We start from the raw sequence: 22,929 nt of genomic DNA on the forward strand, positions 1-22,929 counted from the left end.
AACCCCAAATATTTTATTGGCGATTTTTACTTCTTTTGCTAGATTACCTGAGACTAATTCGCAAAAAAAAAAAAAAAACAAAAAAAAAAACCAATCATTTGTGATGATTGTAAAAATACAAGACATATTCCAAAATTGTGGTTCAGTGACCAATAGTCAGCCTGAATGAAGTTTCACACATGCAGTGCTGTCTACCAATTCCTTAAGAAACTGCTCCACTGTTGGTTTGATTCAATAGCCATTTGCCAGTTGGTGAGAGTGGATCACAATGGCTGAGACAATCGTAAATCCCACCAATTGTGAAGTGTGCAGTGTGTTTTGATTTTTGCTGGCAAAAGGATCTTCAGCTGGTTAAATCCTTTGTGAGTTATGCCTAGTATAGGGACCTGAAGCAATGAGTGGCAAAATGGTGTTAAGAATTTCAAAATGGCCACACAAATGCTCATGATGAACAGTGGAGTGGCAGGCCCAGTATGTGGACCAGCAACATCATTGATGAAGTGAACCAAAAACTTTGAAGTGATCAGTGATTGACATCTAGTGGTCTAGCTAATGAATTCCAAAAAGTTGCTTGAACCTTAATTTACCAATTGTCATTGAACAGCTTGGATATCACAAACTGTGTGAGAGGTGGATTTCAAAGATGCTCACTGATCAGAACAGAGGCTAAGAATGCATAGCGCATGATAGTTTTTGAAGGCCTATAGATAACATGCAGACAATTTGTTTTCCCAGTTGTCATGGGCGATGAGACAGGGATATGATAAACCAACGCAGAACTGATCATTGCGGTGGTGCCATTCGAGTTCACTCAAATCCAAAAAAGTTTAAGCCATCTCCATTCTCAAACTGAAAAATGATGGCTACCTTCTTATGGAACAAAAAGGGCATCCTTTCGATGGATTTCATGGACTGTGGGCCAACAATTACAGCTGACATATACTGCAGTAAAATTACAGTTGACATATACTGCAAAATGCTAGCCAAACAGATACATGCGTTCCAAAAGCAATGCCACATAAAACTATTGTCTGGCATAATCCTCCTTCAAACGCTGCTGCCAAAACCAGAGAGAAGATTCACAATTTTCGTTGGGAACTTTTTGAGCATCCTCTGTGCCGACCTGACCTTATACCAAGCAAATATTTCTTCTCCTTGCATTTGACTCAGTGGCTGGGTGGAAAAAAATGTCAAAATGATGACAAACTCAAGACTGGCATTACCAGCTGGTTCAGTTCCCAGACAGCAGACTTCTACACAGAGGGGTTAAAGAAGCTGGTGCAGCATTACAGAAAGCATGTAGATGTGAACAGCAATTATGTAGAAAAGTAAGATAGACATGTAGTAAAATATTACTGTCAATAAAAACCTTTTCTCATGAGCTTTTTTTTTTATTTTTATTTTTTTTATTTATTTATTTATTTTTTTTTTTTGTGATCAAATGGATCTTAGTTTTGAAATATGCTTTGTAGAAAGAAGCCTTAAATGATGAATGTAAGTCATTATTTGAATATGAGACTTGGACTATGACCTATTTGCCACCAGGCACGAAGGTAATCAAGTCAAAATGGTTATTCAAAGTCAAATAAACTGATGATGGTGATATCAAACTTCATAATGTATATTTTGTTGTAAAACATTATTTCAGATACCAGGATTGGAATTCGATGAAAAATTCTTGCATGTTGTTTGTCATTCTTCACTTTGTGCACTGGTAACATTAGCACCTGAACTTGAACTTGACATTGAACACATGGATGTTTGAAGTCCTTTCCTGTTCAGTGATCTCATTGAAGGTGTTTAAAAATGACAACCCAAAGGCTACATGGGGAAGGACAGAAAGATGATGGTTTGCAAACCAAAGAAGGCAATTTATGGTCTGAACAGTCTTCATCAATTTGGAGTCAGAAGCTTGATATAGTATTGTGTATTATAAACTGGACTCCACCTCTGTAGCTGAGTGCCCAGTGTGGCTGACTGCCAAGTGAGAGCCCAGGTTCGATTCCTGGTACTGCCAGGGCTTTGCCTTGATCGGAGGAGTGGTGTAGGGTGCAATCAGCCTCGTGAGGCCAACCGAGGAGCTACCCAGCCAAGTAGGAAACCTGTCAACAACAGGGAGAGCCTACTTATCAAACAGAAAGCAAAGAGTTAGCATCTCTTCAAATGGCGCATATTACTTTTCTGACTGGAATATATATATATATATTAGGGAGTTCCACAAGGCTCCATAAAAGGTCCAGTCCTATTTCTCTTCCATGTTAATGACTTACCATTAAATATCAGCTCCCCATTCTGTTCACAGATGGTACTTCTGTCTTAGTTGAAGATCAGAATTCAGAAAAAAATCCCAAATCTGTGATCAGAACCCTCAGTACCTTAGAAACCTGGTTTCAGCTAAATTCGTTGAATCTAAGCATATCAAAGACCCACATGATGCAGTTCAAAACCAAACAGTCCCACTGTGAGCAGATTAATATTGTACACAACAACCAAGATATAGAAGAAGTTGACTCAGTCAAATTCTTAGGTTTAAATGTAGATAAAAATTCGAGCTGGCAGGCACACGTTGAATACCTAGCAAACAAACTGAGCAACTTTGCATTTGCAATGCAGATATTATCAACTGCAACTGACATTGACACACAAAAAGTATCATATACAAGCTACTTCGAATCCATTATTAGGTATGATATTGTCTTTTGGGGTAACTCGACAAACATAGTGCGCACACTAAAAATACAGAAAAAAAAAATAAAAATAAAATAAATCATTCGACATATGTACACTACAAATCACAAAGAACCATGTTGACCATAATTTAGAAAACTTAAAATATGAACTCTGCCATCCTTATACATATATGAATTATTATATTTTTGTACACTAGACATGAATTATTTGAGGGAAGCCATTCTGTCCATTCACATGACACTAGAAACAAAGAAAATTGTATCTTCCCCACCCACCACCTCCGACTGTATGCCCAGGGACAATGAAAATTTGTAATAAATTAAAAGGGAACAAGTTGATGCAGATGAATTTAGATTCACTTAAAAGAAAGCTATATGAGGTTCTGACACTGAAGTGTTTGGAAATTGGAGCTGGATACGATGTGTTACATATTCCAAGAAATATCATTATAGTGTCATTATTTATTGAAGTGTTATTATTTATTAATGTAAAAATCATTGTAACTGTATTATAAATTTTTGATATGTCTCCTGTATGCAAACCAAATGGATTGCAAATGTACATCATGAGATGAATAAAAAACAATTCTCAATCGTGCCAACCACATGCCCCTCCACACCACATCTGATGACACTATTGGCAGAGGAAGACACTGGGGTCTGTCAGGGCCAAGTGGTCCGTTTAGGGCCAGAGTGTAGAACTTCAAAATGAACTGGAAAAGTTAGAATATGCCATGCATTTATTACAGAAATGAAAAGCAAATTTTGTTGTCTTATCAAATAAAAATAATAAATGGGAAAAAGAGTTAATGAATCACTTTGAGATGAGAGATCTTCCTGAACTCGTTAAAGTCTCAGCAACTGAGTAAAATAAGACTGAAAACAAGGTGCAGTTAGCGCTGACTGAAGCAAATATGCAGCGAAAATGATCAAAAAGTAAGATGTGGAAAATTACAGTCTAGTTGCACATCAACTTGAACATGGTTTGTAGCAATAAGACTGTGAATAACAATTAACAGATATGGAGAACTTGTGTTACATTGTATTTCTTGTCAGCAAGCTGTTGATTTACACTTTTATTTGCATCAAGAACAAGACTAGACATTACTTATGCTGTAGAGGTTGTAAGTAGATATTATCAAAAAATCCACTGGGAAACAGTGAAGCAAAATATGAGATAAATTATAGGTACAGTCAGTATAGGACAAATTTTTCAAAAAAGCAGAACAGCCAAAACTGAAGGCTTACGTGATGCTGATTGTGCATGAGACATCAGGCAACTGTGATCAATACTGGGGTATATTTTTAAGTTAATGGGGGCAGCAGTTTCATAGAATCCAAAATTCAACAAACAGTAGCTCTAATCTGAAGAAGTTGAATACATGGTTCAATCAACTACGAGGTGCATTCAAGTTCTAAGGCCTCCGATTTTTTTTCTAATTAACTACTCACTCGAAATCGATGAAACTGGCGTTACTTCTCGACGTAATTGCCCTGCAGACGTACACATTTTTCACAACGCTGACGCCATGATTCCATGGCAGCGGCGAAGGCTTCTTTAGGAGTCTGTTTTGACCACTGGAAAATCGCTGAGGCAATAGCAGCATGGCTGGTGAATGTGTGGCCACGGAGAGTGTCTTTCATTGTTGGAAAAAGCCAAAAGTCACTAGGAGCCAGTTCAGGTGAGTAGGGAGCATGATGAATCACTTCAAAGTTGTTATCACGAAGAAACTGTTGCGTAACGTTAGCTCGATGTGTGGGTGCGTTGTCTTGGTGAAACAGCACACGCGCAGCCCTTCCCGGACGTTTTAGTTGCAGTGCAGGAAGGAATTTGTTCTTCAAAACATTTTTGTAGGATGCACCTGTTACCATAGTGCCCTTTGGAACGCAATGGGTAAGGATCACGCCCTCACTGTCCCAGAACATGGACACCATCATTTTTTCAGCACTGGCGGTTACCCGAAATTTTTTTGGTGGCGGTGAATCTGTGTGCTTCCATTGAGCTGACTGGCACTTTGTTTCTGGATTGAAAAATGGCATCCACGTCTCATCCATTGTCACAACCGATGAAAAGAAAGTCCCATTCATGCTGTCGTTGCGCGTCAACATTGCTTGGCAACATGCCACACAGGCAGCCATGTGGTCGTCCATCAGCATTCGTGGCACCAACCTGGATGACACTTTTCACATTTTCAGGTCGTCATGCAGGATTGTGTGCACAGAACCCACAGAAATGCCAACTCTGGAGGCGATCTGTTCAACAGTCATTCGGCGATCCCCCAAAACAATTCTCTCCACTTTCTCGATCATGTCGTCAGACCGGCGTGTGTGAGCCTGAGGTTGTTTCGGTTTGTTGTCACACGATGTTCTGCCTTCATTAAACTGTCGCACCCACGAACGCACTTTTGACACATCCATAACTCCATCACCACATGTCTCCTTCAACTGTCGATGAATTTCAATTGGTTTCACACCACGCAAATTCAGAAAACGAATGATTGCACGCTGTTCAAGTAAGGAAAACGTCACCATTTTAAGTATTTAAAACAGTTCTCATTCTTGCCGCTGGCGGTAAAATTCCATCTGCTGTACGGTGCTCCCATCACTGGGACATATTGACAATGAACATGGCCTCATTTTAAAACAATGCGCATGTTTCTATCTGTTTCCAGTCCGGAGAAAAAAAATCGGAGGCCTTAGAACTTGAATGCACCTCGTACAGCACAAGGAGCAGTGTACCTTCAAGGATTGCAACAAGTGTGTTCTGTGATAATACACAAGTGTGTACATCACACTTGGACAATATACATTGATGTGAGGCTCCACTATATTTGTGAGCTAAGAACTGTGGGGAAACTGCATAAGGTCAATCAGTGCCAACAAGCTGCAAGCTGACTTCCTGATAAAGACTTTTCCAAAGATTAAGCATCTGCAGTGTTGTCAAGCTGCAGAACTTCCAGAGTGCACAGATTAACATCTTGGGAACTTGTGATGGTGTTGGGAACAATTTAGTTTTCTGTGCTATCTTGTACTAGCTTATTGTTTTCACCTTTAGTTCCTCTTGTAATTATAATGGAATAAATACTTTGATTACCTGTGTCCTTAGCAATATTTTGTGTGTGAATTTAATTTAGTACTAACAAGAGGAGCTATTTGGACAGGCCCTCTATAATTTTCTTTGTACTTATAGGATATGAAGCTCATTGCTGGGACATCAGTTCCATAAAGAAATGCAGGACAATTCTTCAAAAAAAAAAAAAAAAATAAAAATAAAATAAAAAAAAAAAAAAAAAAAGTACCTTTTGAAGATTATAAGATTTCTGGATACTGTCAAATACAGAACATTTAAAGTTTCTATCATTGGTAGTTGCTTGCATAGTGTAGTCTTGCAATTGTGGATAGCATTTGGAAATTTTCTAGTTTTTAAATAGACATGCACCATACTGCTGTAGGCAATTGATGTCTGGTCACTGAGCTCCAAATCGTGTAAATGTGAAGAAAATTGAAGATGGCCAGCCTGTAAGATCTCATTGTAAGTAAGTTTTATATGCTCTTGAAAGGACTGTTTGGAGTCAATATCCAATAGGAACAGAAATTTTGAATGTTCTTGCTGTGGAAACCTTTTTAATTTACTCTGTTGATGTTTCTTATTCTTGCAGAAGAAGAAGTGAGGAAGATAGTGGATTCAATATGTAACAAAAGTCGTGCTGTCATTGAACTTGGCAAGAAGTTTTTCTATCAGCAATTAGAAACTGATATAAGAACTGCATACAGGTATGTATTCTTGACTAAACCAAAAGGAGGTTAAGCAAGCATCTATCACTAACTGATTGATATATGGTATAGAGACACACATATCAACATATTTTAGCTAGCCTTTGAGCTGCTGGGACTTTGTCTTATACTCACCTTCACAAATCCACATACAGGTACAGACATCCAAAAATTTTCATTATCATTGTACATATTCCATCGATTTCATTAATACGTTAGAAAAAGGCATGTAATTAACAAATACTTCTGATTTTTCATTTATGTACAAATGAAATGTTGTTGTTTAAATAAATTTTGGCTTGCAGCTGGTTGTCATTTAATTCATTGCATGATATTTTAACTGGCTACCTGCCAGTGATCTTCATGTGAGCCACTGAAGACAAAGATTTGCTCTCTTCCAACGTATATAACACACTGTGAGTATTGTGCGCATGCATCAAAATTTAAGTTGACAGACAGACCACACTTCCCAGCTTCAGTGCCCTCACTTGTGGAAACATGGAATCAGCTGTCCTTTGCATTACTGATTACCACAGCCATTGACGCACTCTGTTGTCCTCAATTGGAATAAATCATGAAGATGATGGAGTTCCATGCACCGTCCAACTGTTAGCCACTATCACAGTTCATCAGATTTTCCTCCAGGCATAATTCTACAGATTCCTTAATAATTGAGTCCCAAATAGATGTTGCTGTGGTCAGACTCACGAGTTCTGTCATACTCCATTGAATGTCAGTGGAAATACAGTGTTTGGCAATAGCAGGCTTGCTTGGTTGCAAAAGATGAGTGCACCATTGATGTTCAGTGCAGCATTCTTTCACAGTGGGTGTGCTCTGTTCTGTGTACGCCATACCAAAGTGACAAGGTATTTTGTGAATTCTGCCCATCTGCAATAACAAGTCATTCTTTACTGATCTCAAAAGATCTGCAATCTACAATGGTGGATGGAAAATCACTTTCACCTGTAACAGAGAGAGTATTGGATTCTTGCTCTTTTAAACAACAAGTTGTCTACAAAAGGAAGAATAGGTAAAGATTTTGCAACTTGTTCTCCTCTTTATCCACTTCCTGATTCTTGGTTTTAACTGAAAGTGCCCTGTTAATATACTTCATGGAATACCCATTTTTTTCTGAACACTGTCTTTAGGTGGGCGAGCTCTTCAGGCAAACTATCTGGATCTGAGACAGTGTGAGCTCTGTGTATGAGTGTTTGAAGCACATTCATAGTTTTCATTGGGTGATGACAACTTGAAGCTTGCAGATACAAATTAATGTGGGTGAAGTTATGGTTAAGTGAATGCCCCGAGAGCCGTCATTCTTTCATCTAACGAAGACATCTGAGAAAAGCAGACAACCGTCTTTCTCTAATTCCATACTGAACCAAATGTTGTTATGAATGGAGCTGAGATATGAAGAAACACCCTCAATTTGTCTTGCCCATGAGGCCACACTGTAAAAATATCATATACATACCTCCAAAATACAGTTATTTTGAGGGCAGATGATTCAGGTGCTCTCTCCTTGAAACCCTCTGTAAAAAGGTTGGCCACCAAGAGAGACAGAGGACTATCCGTGTCGACACTGTCAGTCTGTTTGAAATATTCTTGATTGAACATAAATAGGTAGATGATAGAGCATGTCGAAACAAAGCAGCAATATCTGCTTGATGCTCTTTGCCAATTAGCACCAAAGAATATCCTAGAGGGACTTTTGTAAAAAAGTGATACTACATAAAAGCATAACTGCCAGAACTGTTAAGACAGAGAGCCCCCAGTCTGTTGATAAAGTCAACTGGGTTAAGGATGTGATGTGGGCAATTTTGTGTCAACAATTTCAGCAAAGAAGCGAGATGTTTGGCTAAATGATATGTATGTGCTCCACTAGTGCTCACAGTTGGATGTAATAGAATACCTTCCTTATGAAATTTTGGAAGGCGGTATTAATCTCTTGATGATCCCTTGAGGTAAGGATGAGGAATTCAGTAGTGCAGAAGGTTTCTGTTGCACACATCCTGTATGCTCATAATCAGTCCTCCTACAGATAGAGTCATTTAGCAGACCATACATCCTATCATCATATGCACTATGAGGTAACAAAGTGGTTGCATTACCTGTTGGTATAAAGTAAGGGACTCAATTTTGCACCTATACATAGAGCATCACCTTTAATTAGTTTTGTGAATGGTGTTGAAGAAGCCGTAGGACACCTTCCTTCAGATGCTGTGCGAGAACTAAGAAGGGTAACTTGCCATGCTCTTTTGAAAGCTCCTTCTCAATGTAGTAACTTAAACTCTGCAGAAAGGGCTGCACTATGAAATCTATTAGAGGGTGCTGATGTAGTAGTACTGAAGGCTGACAAAGATAGTATGGCCCCATGGAGAAGACAAATTGGAGTTTCTTCGCCATGTCAACTCCATTCACAACAACATTGAATTCACTATGGAAATAGAGAGAGATGTTTTGGATGTCTTGGTTAGACGAAGAAATGATGGCCGTCCAGGGTATTCAGTTTATCATAAGCTCACTCTTACTGATTTGTATTTGCAAGCGTCAAGTTGTCATCACCTGTCGGAAACTATGAGCCTGCTTACACAGAGCTCGCACTACTTCAGATCTAGATACTTAGCCTAAAGACCTCGCCCACCTAAAGACAGCATTCAGAAAAAATGGACATTCCAACCAGGAGATTAACAGGCACTGTCAGTTAAAACAAAGAATCAGGAAGTGGATAAAGAAGAGAACAAGTGGGCAAAATGTCTACCTTTTCTTCCTTTTGTGGTCAATATTTCATTTAAAATAGCAAGAATCTTCTGTAAATTTCAAGTGAAATTTATTCTCCATCCACCCTCAAAGATTGCAGATCTTTTAGGATTGGTGGAGGATGTCTTATTGTTGCAGAAGGCCAGAATTTACTAAATACCTTGTCAGAGAGGTATGGCCTACATATGACAGACCACACTCACTGTGAAAGAATGGTGCACTGTGCCGGCCTGAGTGGCCGTGCGGTTCTGGGCGCTACAGTCTGGAACTGAGCGACCGCTACGGTCGCAGGTTCGAATCCTGCCTCGGGCATGGATGTGTGTGATGTCCTTAGGTTGGTTAGGTTTAATTAGTTCTAACTTCTAGGCGACTAATGGCATCAGAAGTTAAGTCGCATAGTGCTCAGAGCCATTTGAACCATTTTTTTTGGTGCTCTGTATCAAGCATGGACAAACAATATTGTTTGCAGATGACTCTAATGTACTGATTGCTGACAGGTCACTAGATGCACTAAGAGAGAAAGCCGAAGAAAGACTTAGTAGCTTTATGAATGGGCAAGCTGAAGAAACACTTAAAAGCTTATATTAATGGGCAATAAAGTTACTCCTAATAAAAAGAAAACAAGCACTATGAACTTCTAGATAAACAGGAAGCTAGATTACAACAACCTGAAAATAAATAATGAAGTTATACAATGGGTGGAAAGCACAAAATTTCTGAGAACGCATATTCATTGTCAGTTACGTTGGGAAAAACATGTAAAAATACTTGGCAATAGAATTTCTTCAGCATTGTATGCCCTCTGAATTCATATGTCGTATGTGATATTTCATGTATCAGATCAGTATATTTTGCTTATATTCATACTGTTATTAACTATGACATAATTTTTTGGAGAGTGAATAAGAAGAATAATCAAGTTTATTTAGGTTATGAAAAGTATCAATGTGTTTAATGACCAAGAGCAGAAATACAGCTCACTTCCACATTCTTTTTAAAATGCTGGGAATATTAACTGTACCTTGTGAATATATGCATGGGGGGGGGGGGGGGGGGGGGAACCACACAATGTTGAAAATTGCTTAGTATCTGATTATAAAACCAGAAACTGCTATAATTTGCATCTGAACAGAAAAAATAAAGTTAAAATTCAGTGGATTTTATTGTAGAATGTCATCATATTACATAACAAATTATCACAGCATATAAAAGATGTAGATACTATCTACTTTTTCAAAACAAAACTGAAAGATTATTTACAAAATAAAAGTTTTTATGCAGTAATGGAGTACCAAAATTAAAACGGTTTACCTGTTATGAGAAGCACTGTTTATAATGTGTATATAGAATAATAATTAGCTAAGCCACTAAACAAAATGTAATTAGATTAACAAAATTCATTGCAAATTATTGTATAAGGAATCAATTGTAAGCCGTAAAAATTTCAATGTTTTACATGACAAAATCCATACAATATAAATTGTTTTAGAGTTTAATAAAGTTACCAATCAGTCATGCAAAAACATTAATGTTGCGGTTGCCTTCTGCAAGCAAGCAAGTTCACTATTGCCAAACACTGTGTTTCCACTGGACGTTCAATGGTGTATGATAGAACCATGATTCTGACTGCAGCAGCATCTTTTTGGGACTCCCTTATTAAAGTCTCCATGGAAATATACCAGGTGAAAGTCTGATGGACCATGATAGTGGCTACTAGTTTCACAGTGCCTGGGATCCTATCATCTCCGTGATTTTTTTCTAATTGAAGATGACAGAGTGTGCCAATGGCCATGGTGGGCAGCAATGCAAAGGACAGCTGAGTTCCATGCCTCCACCAGTGAGGGCACTGCTGCCAGGAAGTGTGCTCCATCTGTCAAGTTGAATTATGTCACATATGTTGAATACCTGCAGTATGCAATATATGGCAGAATGGAGCAAGTCTTCATCAGTCTTCAATGGCTCACCCAAAGATGACCATTATGTGGCCAGTTGAAATATCATGGAATGAATTAAACAATGACTGGCTGTAACCTGAAATTTGTTTGAACATGTAGTTTGCTGGGACAACTTAAAAATTCACATGACACATTGTTGATACTCAATTCTATTTCTTCTTGAGGTACAAACATGACATGAAAATGTCTACAGATGAAAACAAAGTGTCCATATAAATATTAACATTTTAGCATCAATCACAGGCAGGGGGAGTTGGAATTACTGCCGTTGCAGTCTAAATCTCATTCTCCTGACATTGAAATTTTATGGCTCCTTGCTGGGCTGGTGCTTCATGTGTAGCTGTTGTTCATAGATTTGTAATAGGTGTATATTCAAGTTTGTTCTGTGATTGGATAACATTTGAAAAGGTTTTAAAACTTAAACAAACAAATAATGGAAAAAGTAGAAAAGAAAAAATGCACACCATTAGTTAATATTTTAAAATACATTGGTCACAGGGCTTGGGGAGCAGACAAAACTTGTCTGCTACAGTTTTATGGAGGCTTTGTATTTAAAAATACTGAATGCCATTCACCATGAGTTAATTAGGCTGACCATGGGGGCATTGAGGACGAACTCCTATTCCCAGCCTCTTTGCCAAGGCTGGCGAGCAATCACTTCACATTAGGCGGCAACTACTCATTGTGCAACAGACATACAAAATCTTTCCTTTCACATTCATACCACTCCATTGTTGGCCTGTCGTTTGCATGAATCTTTAACATCTGATGGCGACCAGTGAGTCCTTTTGTACTAGTGCAGAGGATTTCCTTTTAGACATGGATGTGGTAGGTCAGAAATGGCCATGTCAAGAAAGAAAGAACTACAAGTGTCATTCTTAAGTCTGTTTTCATAACATTTTATGTCAGCACTGCAATATCTCTGAAATATATACAAATGGTTCAAAACAGTGTGATATCCCTGGCTACTCAGTACCATTCACTGGCAGTGTCTTCAAGTATTGACTCCCAAGTATGTTTACAGTTTTCAGTGCTCATATGTATGCAGCCCTGGAGGCGCTGGAGAAAATGAGTCATCAACAAAGCAAGAAGTTTCTTATCTGATTCAGCTGCCTTAGTGCCGTACAAGCTTTGCAACAGATGTACCCAACAGAGACAATGATCCACTTAATACAGGATGAACTGTTCCTTCTCCAACAGCAGGGGAAGCAGGTGTCATTCTGCTGTGTGCCAGAGCATGTAGGAAGTTGGTAAACGAGATAGCAGTTGAAGCAGCTAAGGAGGCCTGCGAGGAACACAGTGTGGCTCTATTTACCATACTCCTGCAGGCTGACATCTTGATGTTGAGCCCAAGAGCCATACAACTGTCTGGGGTGGGGTAGCAAGGCATGAGGAACAATATGCTGCAGTAGCCAAAGAATACCTTATAGCTTTTTCAGAGATGCTCTTCTCTGCAAGCATTTCCACGATTTTATCATTCTCTCCAACTACTGACCATAACCCTTGTTTTATTAGATTGCATTTTATATTTGTACCAGAGGCCAGTGCCTAATGTGAGATGGTACCTGCCCTCTGTTTTAGCTAATGATGAGATGAGTGTTGCAAATAGAGGTTTGCATCTGGCATTTATACTCTCTCAAATTGCTTGGTGGATGTAGTTCTGAAAATTTTTTGCAGACATCAGTGCTGCCACTTTGGATGGGTGAAGCAGCTGCACTTGACTTCTTTCATGCTCAATTGAGTATATTGTGCTAGAATGGCCTGTCTACTCCAATTACCCGACCACTGCTCAGTCCTCTGCTGCAGGATCATGATGATTGAACATGAGCCTAAAGCTAGGGTGAAAGTGAAACTGGATTCAAAAGAATATATTGTAAGTGCAGAAGAGTGTGGCCATAGCAGTGTTTGGGAGAGATTATCATTAGTAATAATAAAAATGGAAATCATCCTGACTAAGTTTAGTTCGGTAGGTGCTCTGCCATGCCTGCAGAACTTGACAGAGTTTAAGTTCTGAAGCATTACCGGTGGAAGCTGCAGTACAATAACTAAAATGTGCAAAGAAATGTGAGCCAGAGAGCTTCATGTATTTACTTAAAAACTGGGCGAGGATTTCACACTTCTTGGCAAGAGCTTGTAAACATCTTTTCAGAATCTCAACTTTGTACAGCTCCAATGTTTTGCCTGATCCTACAACAATAAGATGAAACATTGAATGACAATCCAATTAAATATGGGCGAGTGTGATACTCAGCATTGTCCAGGCCATAGGTGTGAATACCTGTGCATGTACAGTGGTTGTGTGGACCAATCCATTTCGAAAAAATTGTTACATATCTATTACTGCAAAGTTTGTTTATCAAAGTTAGGCACTTCTAAATATGGGGTTGGTGAGAACTCATTTTTCTGAGAAGGAAAAATCTGGGGAATTTATTAAGAACCATATTACAGAAACACCAATTAATTTAGGAATAGGTCCACAGCAGTTTAATAAGATTTCATTTGTCATTAACCTAGGTGCTAATACATCCAAGGCATTCCAGTCCTTTCAGCATTATGAATACATTGTTATTTAATGTGGGAGTAAATCCACAGCAGCTTAATAAGATTTCATTCATCATTAATGTAGGTACTAATACGTCCAAGGCATTGCAATCCTTTCAGCATTATGCTCACATTTCACATGTTTTGATCACAATCCTGAAGCACATTTTTGATGGCAGTTGTTTGAAAAATGAGGGTGCAATGGTTTATTCAGCAATTCATGCTACCAGTGATGCTATCCGTTTCCTAAAGAAAACTGATATAGACAAGCTCAAAGCAGAAAACAAAGCCAAGGTGGAACAAAAAATGGTTCAAATGGCTCTGAGCACTATGGGACTTAACATATGAGGTCATCAGTCCCATAGAGCTTAGAACTACTTAAACCTAACTAACCTAAGGATACCGCACACATCCATGCCCAAGGCAGGATTCGAACCTGCGACTGTAGCAGTCGTGTGTTTCCAGACTGAAGTGCCTAGAACCGCTTGGCCACACCGGCCGGCCAAGGTGGAACAATTTGTTTAGAATGTTACAGTCTGTAGTTAGGCAATCTGACAAAATCATGGAAATGCTTGCAGAGATGGACATCTCTGAAAAACTTATTGTTTACAGCAACAACAACAACAGCAACAACAAAAGAACTCATAACAATTTTGAGCCTTTCAAAGTTGCAACAGAAGTGCTTGAAGGTGAGAACTGTCCCAAAATTAAGTTTGTTTGGTTAAAAGTGCATAAACTAAAAACTCATTGCAATGCAGAGCTGACAATACGGAGGTACGTGTAAATTACTATATACCCAATTTTGGTGTTTAATAAATATTGATTGTACAGAAAATCAAATTTTAACTGTAATTATTATGAATTCTAAAAGGAGTGCAGTCTCCATTTCATAGAGGAGAAAGTTGAAGTTCAGACATTGCAAAGTGTAGCAACATATCTGTGGCCAGTCTTTCACTCATTAAAAATTATGTCCACTGATGGTAGAAATAAGATGTTAAAAACTCTGTGTCAAATTTGTGATGAATTATCTATTCCAAGTTAGACATAATTAAATTATAATGTGACAGTAATATTTTATTCAGTTTTTGTGATATCTGTAAATAATTATTTATGACTGGTGATAAAATGTCAGACATCCTAAAAGTTTCTGTTTTCAGAATGACTAGCCTGTGGGCCATATGATATGCAACCTCCTAGTGAGGTTACTTTTATTTAACCTGAATGGATGGCAGTGATGATGATTATCTGGTTGAGTGTTGGATGCGTAATAGTAGTGCTGACTGGTGTAGCACAGTGGTTAGCACACTTGACTCTCATTCACGAGAGTGACTGTTCAAGTCTATCTCTGGCTATCCAGATTTACATTTTCCATGAGCTCCCTAAATTGCTCCAGGCAAATGCCAGGATGGTTCCTTTGAAAGGGAATGGGTGATTTCCTATCTCATTCTTGACATTATTGAAACAGCTTGAGCTTTTGCTTTGTCTGTATTAACCTTGATGTTGATGGGATGTTAAATCCTAATCTTCCGTCCTTCCTTCATAACAGTAGTCCATTTCCCAAGTTATCTAATTTAGCAAGAAGAGTGATTTGTGTCCAGCCACAGATACATGTAGCAAAAGAAATTTCCATGTGGTACGGAACCATATGATGCACAGGCGAAGCAGACATGATCTGAAATGAGTCAATGACATCATCAGAATTCATTTTAATTGCAGTGCTAACATAGAATAATTTTTTGCAAATTTATTTCTGCTAGATTTCTGATTTCTTATGTGGTAAACTCATTTTTGTAAATTTGAATTAATAAAGCAGTTGATACACTACTGGCCATTAAAATTGCTACACCACAAAGACGGCGTGCTACAGATGCGAAATTTAACCGACAGGAAGAAGATGCTGTTATATGCAAATGATTAGCTTTTCAGAGCACTCACACAAGGTTGGCGCCAGTGGCGACACCTACAACGTGCTGACATGAGGAAAGTTACGAACCGATTTCTCATACACAAACAGCAGTTGACTGGTGTTGCCTGGTGAAACGTTGTTCTGATGCCTCATGTAAGGAGGAGAAATGCATACCATCATGTTTCCGACTTTGATAAAGGGCGGATTGTAGCCTATCGCGATTGCGGTTTATCGTATCGTGACATTACTGCTCGCATTGGTCGAGATCCAATGACTGTTAGCAGAATATGGAATCGGTGGGTTCAGGAGGGTAATACGGAACACTGTGCTGGATCCCAAAGGCCTCATATCTCTGGCAGTCGAGATGTCAGGCATCTTATCTGCATGGCTGTAACGGATCGTGCAGCCACGTCTCGATCACTGAGTCAACAGATAGGGACGTTTGCAAGACAACAACCATCTGCACGAACAGTTCGATGACGTTTGCAGCAGCATGGACTATCAGCTCGGAGACCATGGCTGTGGTTACCCTTGACGCTGCATCACTGACAGGAGCGCTTGCATTGGTGTACGCAACGATGAACCTGGGTGCACGAATCGCAAAACGTCATTTATTCAGATGAATCCTGGTTCTGTTTACAGCATCATTATGGTCGCATCGGTGTTTGGCGACATCGTGGTGAACTCACATTGGAAGTGTGTATTCGTCATCGCCATACTGGCGTATCACCCGGCGTGATGTTATGGGGTGCCATTGGTTACACGTCTCGGTCACCTCTTGTTCGCATTGATGGCACTTTGAACAGTGGATGTTACATTTCAGATGTGTTACGACCTGTGGCTCTACCCTTCATTCGATGCCTGGGAAATCCTATATTTCAGCAGGATAATGTACGACCGCATGTTGCAGGTCCTGTACAGGCCTTTCTGGATACAGAAAATGTTCGATTGCTGCCCTGGTCAGCACATTCTCCAGATCTCTTACCAATTGAAAACGTCTGGTCAATGGTGGCCGAGCAACTGGTTCGTCACAATACGCTAGTCACTACTCTTGATGAACTGTAGTATCATGTTGAAGCTGCATGGGCAGTTGTACCTGTACATGCCATCCAAGCTCTGTTTGACTCAATGCCCAGGCATATAAAGGCTGTTATTACGGCCAGAGGTGGTTGTTCTGGGTACTGATTTCTCAGCATCTATGCACCCAAATTGCGTGAAAATGTAATCACCTGTCAGTTCTAGTATAATATATTTGTCCAATGAATACCCGTTTACCATCTGCATTTCTTCTTGGTGTAGCAATTTTATTGGCCAGTAGTGTATTATAAAAACAGCAGTGTGATTTTTCTTTCCAAGAAAGACCATCATTACAAAATTATGTAGTTACTTAGTTTTCCTGTGAAACTTATCACTGTTTCCAGATTTTTGTCTTATCTTCACTCTCTCTCTCTCTCTCTCTCTCTCTCTCTCTCCCTCCCTCCCTCCCTCCCTCCCTCAGTTCTTTTTTTTTTTTTTTAAAAAAAAGAACAAGCTATACTCTCTTATGTATCACAATGATACATCAATTATATACTACATAACAGGAACATATGTCTACAACATAACTAAATTGATCTGAGTTAATTGGGTGTGTAATTTTTCATGATGCCTAAGTATTCCACATATATATATTTCCTGTATTAGGTATCAGTGCAGTAGTATATAAAAACTTTTCATGGATGAAGAAATGCTAAATCCTCCTGGTTCCCTCGAGCCTCAACTTTTGGGGTGTAATGTGAAAGGTGTATTAATTGGTATCAATGAAATTAAAGTTTTCAAATTTCGTTTGGAACTGATGGAGAAGGCCATTTTTTCCATATAGACCATTATATTTCAACACTAAATTTGTTCCAAAATTCTGCTATAATTGATAGTGCTGTGGAATATGCAGGTATGTGGTTTGCACAGTCTCACAGTCACTGGAAACAGTTTTAGGCTAAAGGGAATTTTTGCTAATTTCAGGTTATGTGTAGTTAATTCAGTTATAAAAATCTATAGAATTTGAGAGGAATCTCAAGTGAGTTGTTTTGCTTTAACAATTTCTGCTATTTTCCAGTGTCACTATTTGTGGTTTGGTACTCATATGTACAGCTATTTGGTTATTTAACAGTGGCAGTGCTATTTGTCAGTTCTATACGAATAATGTTTGAAAACAGAACCTGTTGTTTTGGCTTTCATTTCACTATGGGATATTACAATCCATGTGTCGTTATAACTGTCAACATGTCACTTTTTTGTGCTTCTGAAAAGGCTTTATATGTCACAATAATTTCTTAAGCCTGTAGAAGGAGATCAGCAATAGGATTCTTCTGTGGGACTCACCAAAGAACTTCAGTATATTTCTTTTGGTATACAACCATCCTTGAATGAAAACTGCCCATCTGAAGTTCTGTGCTTTGCTTTGCAACTGTTGTGCCTCAAGAAGCTTTTTCATATTATTAGCATGCCAAATTTGTGCCTTTACCATCTTAAAGTGGTGTACTAAGTAATAACAATCTAGGAAGGATGGCTTACTAGTCACCACACAGAGGAGGCATTCAGTCACAGACAGGCACAGTGAAAAAGACTGCTAACATATTAAAACTTCCTGACAAAGTCCTTATTCTGAAATAGAAAAACACCACCCACCCACCCACCCACCCACCCACCCACCCACACACACACACACACACACACACACACACACACACACAATTCACACACACACGCACACACACACATTTCACACCCATGTGGCTGCTGTTCAGGATGCTGGAGACCATCTGTCTGTGACTCAGTGCTTCTTGCCTGTGGTGAATAGCAATCTATAATTTCCATATTATTGGTATTTCATATTGGATTTTCTGTTGTGCTAAGTACATGCTTTTAAAATACTTGATAATATCACCAATGAAGTAATTTATTTCCACAATTAATAAGTTTTCAAAACATGCATTGTAGTTTTTTTCCAGAATAATTGATCCTTTCTGCCATTTGTTGCATTATATTTTTCTAAATCTTTTCATATATGGTTTCAATCTCCTTCCACTGTGATGGTGTGATAATGAAATATATGGATATTTACCAGCAGTTAGAGATATCCAAAGAATTTCACATGCTGACTCAGAAATTACTGTGTTTGATTTGGAATCATAGTGACACAATCAGTTTCAGTTACCAGTAAAGAAGGAATTTGAATTAACTGCTTTATTGAGCTGCTAATAATATTCATATATACTATTCACTGATGGTGTCTAGTGATGATTAAAAATTATGGATGCTTTACTCTCAGGAAGTCATCATCTCGATCAGCTTACTCAGCATTACTCCCTTAGAATGGCAACAGTGTGCCAGTTATGAACTTGGTTCTCTAGTGTGTGAGTGAGTGAGTGAGTGTGTGTGTGTGTGTGTGTGTGTGTGTGTGGAGGGGAGGGGGAGTGGGGTGGGCGGCACACTAATTTTATTTTTTTAAGTTTTATTTTATTTATTTATTTATTATTTTAGCTGCACAACACTGCTTTTAAACTGACATTAGTCTTTTGTAAACTGCGTGAATCAGCAAAATGTGGTTTATTGTGGAATAATGTGTGCTCCACATTTGTGCTAGAGTACTTTTATCTTATAAGATCCTATTATGGAGGTATCAAAAAATAAGCAAAATTTCAAACTTGTTTTAAATCAACTTCAGTTTATGCAGCTGGTATTCCTTCAAAAATTTTTCAATATTAATTTCAGAATGGGTGAGGAAATAATGGTAAATAACTTAGCGATGTCTGATGGCCAAGAAGGAGTTCGCAGCTTCATAGAAAAGAGGAAGCCTTGTTGGACGCACAGCTCAGAAAAATGCCACTAATGATCAGCTATTGCTTCTCTAATTGTAATAGTTGTTACATAAGTTAGTCTGCTTTTGCATGCAGTTGGGTCTAAAGGTAAGAATTATAGCTGCCTGTGGAATTCTGTTCCTGAAGTAAGATGTTGCTCATTCAGAAAATCCTAAGTAGCAGGTATAGCCCTTTAATGGTATCATTGTGTGTGAAGGATGCTATACACTTTATTTATTTTCCAGTTGTTTCCATATTGTGTAAATGAGGAGAATTTTATTGTTAAGTAACAAGAAATATTGTACATAAATGTTATTTATTGATCCCTCAGTTACTAGTGCTCAACAAGTGCTACGTGCCAATAATAGTTAAGGAATATTCTGACAAGTCAGAATTTTGCTTTAAAAATGAATCAATAGTATAAGAATGATATTCCTATGGCAATGTTCTCACATTTAATGAATACAATGTAGGTAATAAGTTACATTTTACTTTTTGAAGATTTATGTACCTATCACAGAAGAGGAAATGATATGGAATTAACTGTAGACTTTTTAGTGACACATTGTAGTACATCTTGCAAAGACAAGATTAATAATTGTTCCAATATTCTGTATTTTTACAGAACTTTCTCTTTAGACTGAGCATGGAATTGATATTTATATATATGTACACCAAATTTTGGATTGTTCAATCTGACATGAGAATTTTTACATCTCTTGAAGCATACTTGTTGAATAATAGACATAATAGTGATTGTTATCTCTTATAGCTGTAGTTGTTAAGAACAGTCTTTGTTCCTTGTCACCAATTTACAGTGTCCTGGACCATTATTGATATTTTCAATGAAAACTGTTATTAAGTAACTAGAAGTAATGTATTTGCACATATGTAAAAGGCTTATGAAGTTTCATAATTTGTAACTTTCAAAATTAATTTAGCAAGCAAGCATTTTTACTGTAATTACAGTAAATGAAAACTAGAAAGTCATAAAATGTGAGCTTTCTCTCAATCTGTTAAATAACTTAGACAATACAAGTTAAGTCCTGCCAGAAGTTAACATATTTAACTATTTTGACATATGGCAATACAAGGCTGTGGAATAATGCTCATACTTGTTACAGTTAACATTTGAAAATTGTAAATATTTTATGAAGAAAAGAAAAGTAGTTTCAGATTGCTATATCCTGTAACAGTGCAATGTAGATGTTTCTTCAGAAAATGGACTCTTTCCTAGTGCTCATTGGAATGACTTTAATATAATCATTATTTGTGATACTGATTATTGTAATGTCAGTTTTGAGTGATAATTCATTTATAAATGTGATCATAACAAAAATTTCATGGATGTTGCTGTACTCTGTGAGGTCCTCAGTATGTGAAGGTTTAAATTTCTCGTTCTTCTCTTACAATGGAAAATCGAGGATAGAATGTAACATTATTATGAAGAAGATAGTTGCTACTCACCATATAATGGAGATGCTGAGTCACAGATAGGCACAACAAAAAGACTGTTGGAAAGTGAGCTTTAGGCGAACAAAGCCTTTGTCGAAAATAGACAAAACACACACACACACACACACACACACACACACACACACACACACACACACACACATACAAACAAATGCAATTCACACACACATGACAACAGTCCCTGGCATCAGGAGCCAGACTTCAGCTTCAGTTGCCAGTGACTCTGGTCATGTGTGTATGAGTTGTGTTTGTATGAGTATGTGTGTGTATGTTGTCTGTTTTTGATGAAGGCCTTGTTGAGTGAAAGCTCACTTTCTGACAGTCTTTTTTTACCTGTCTGTGACTCAGCATCTCTGTTATATGGTGAGTGGCAACTATACTTTTCATAATATCATTCTCCTCCTATTGTGTTGTATTTTATTTTCTGCAGAAATCAGCATTGAATTACCAGTATTTTTGCTAAAGCATGCATTTCTTTCAGTTATTATTGCTGTTACATCTGAGAGCAGAAAATATGGACTTTATTTGTAACATGTAACTATCCTAGGAAGGAAATGTTCTTTATTGTATGTTGCATATTATGGCTGTTTCAGTATGTCAGTGTCACATGTCTTAATGTCCATCACAATTCATTTATGTGGTATTGCATCACCTTAGGTAGCCACATTTTATAAAATACAATGCAATTGTTGTGGGAATTGTCTTGCATAACTTGATCTTCAAACCTCTATCAAATGGTTGTCTCAGAGAGGTGCTATAAAGACCTACAATTTCATTGGTAAATGTCCAGGGCTCAGGAAACTGACATCCAAATTTTATTATCTGACTATGCAGTTTAGTGAACTTTTTGAGTGTTTATGCTGTGTCACATGTTATGAAATCCTGATATATTTTGCAATGTGAAACTATTTTAATTAATTTGTTTCTCACAGCACCAGTTGCTATCGTTTATCTTTCAGAATTCTGACTTGAACATTTTTCAGTTATATCTACACTTCTTCATGTGTTATGAAGTCCTGGTATATTCATAAACAAGAGACCATTGCAGTTCTTATTTTATCAGAGTAACAATATAAATTGTCCTCTCATATATAAACTACAATAAAATTCCACCAGTTTTGTGATGAAGTTTTCAATATTCATGCCCATGATGTGTTCTCCAGGTCTCTCTCTCTCTCTCTCTCTCTCTCTCTCTCTGTGTGTGTGTGTGTGTGTGTGTGTGTGTGTTTTCTTTTCATTATAAGGAATCAAGTGCTGAAAACTTTTCTCCTATATGATCCATTAGCTCCCCCCCCACCCCCCTCCCCCTTCCCTCACCCTGCGAATCAGTCTTTGACTGGTTTTTTGTTGAAGCCCACCATGAATTCCTCTCCTGTGCCAACCTCTTCATCTCAGTGTAGCACTAGTACCCTACATCCTCAGTTATTTGTTGGATATATTCCAATCTCTGTCTTCCTATACAAATTTTACTGTCTATAGTTCTCGTTTGTGTCATGGAAGTTATTTCCTGACGCCTTAACACGTGCCCTATCGTCCTTCACTACTTCTTATTAGTGTTTCTTTCTTTACTGAGGCTAAGGAGAATCTCCTCATCCCTTACCTTACCAGTCTATCTATTTTTTCAACCTTCTTCTGTAGCGCCACATCTCAAATGCTTTGATTCTTGTCTGTTCCTATTTTCCCGCACTCCATAACTCACTACCAAATGATGATGTACTCAAAAATGTACATTTTCAGAGATTTCTTCCTCAAATTAAGGCCTAGGTTTGATATGAGTAAAGGCCTTTTGGCCAGGAATGCTCTCTTTGCCTGTGCTAGTCACTTTTTATGTCTTCCTTGCTTTATCCATCATGGGTTATTTTGCTTCCAAGGTAGCAGAATTCCATAACTTAGTCTACTTCGTGATCCCCAGTTCTGATATTAAATTTCTTGCTGTTCTCATTTCTTCTACTTCTCATTACTTTTGTCTTTCTTTGATTACTCCCAGT

The 22,929-nt window shown here is 38.1% G+C and overlaps 1 protein-coding gene across 1 annotated transcript in view; it reads left to right on the top strand.

Annotated features, from left to right (window-relative positions):
• Positions 1-22,929, top strand: part of LOC126236502 (enoyl-CoA hydratase domain-containing protein 3, mitochondrial) — a 130,564-nt gene that overhangs the window by 102,877 nt on the left and 4,758 nt on the right. Inside the window, exons 6-7 of the mRNA XM_049945858.1 lie at positions 6,350-6,464; positions 19,380-19,573. Coding sequence (XP_049801815.1) covers positions 6,350-6,464; positions 19,380-19,497 — 233 coding nt within the window. The 3' untranslated portion in view covers positions 19,498-19,573. The remainder of the gene's footprint in view (positions 1-6,349; positions 6,465-19,379; positions 19,574-22,929) is intronic.

Source organism: Schistocerca nitens, chromosome 2 (assembly GCF_023898315.1).
Source record: "Schistocerca nitens isolate TAMUIC-IGC-003100 chromosome 2, iqSchNite1.1, whole genome shotgun sequence".
NCBI classification, from domain to species: Eukaryota; Metazoa; Arthropoda; class Insecta; order Orthoptera; family Acrididae; genus Schistocerca; species Schistocerca nitens.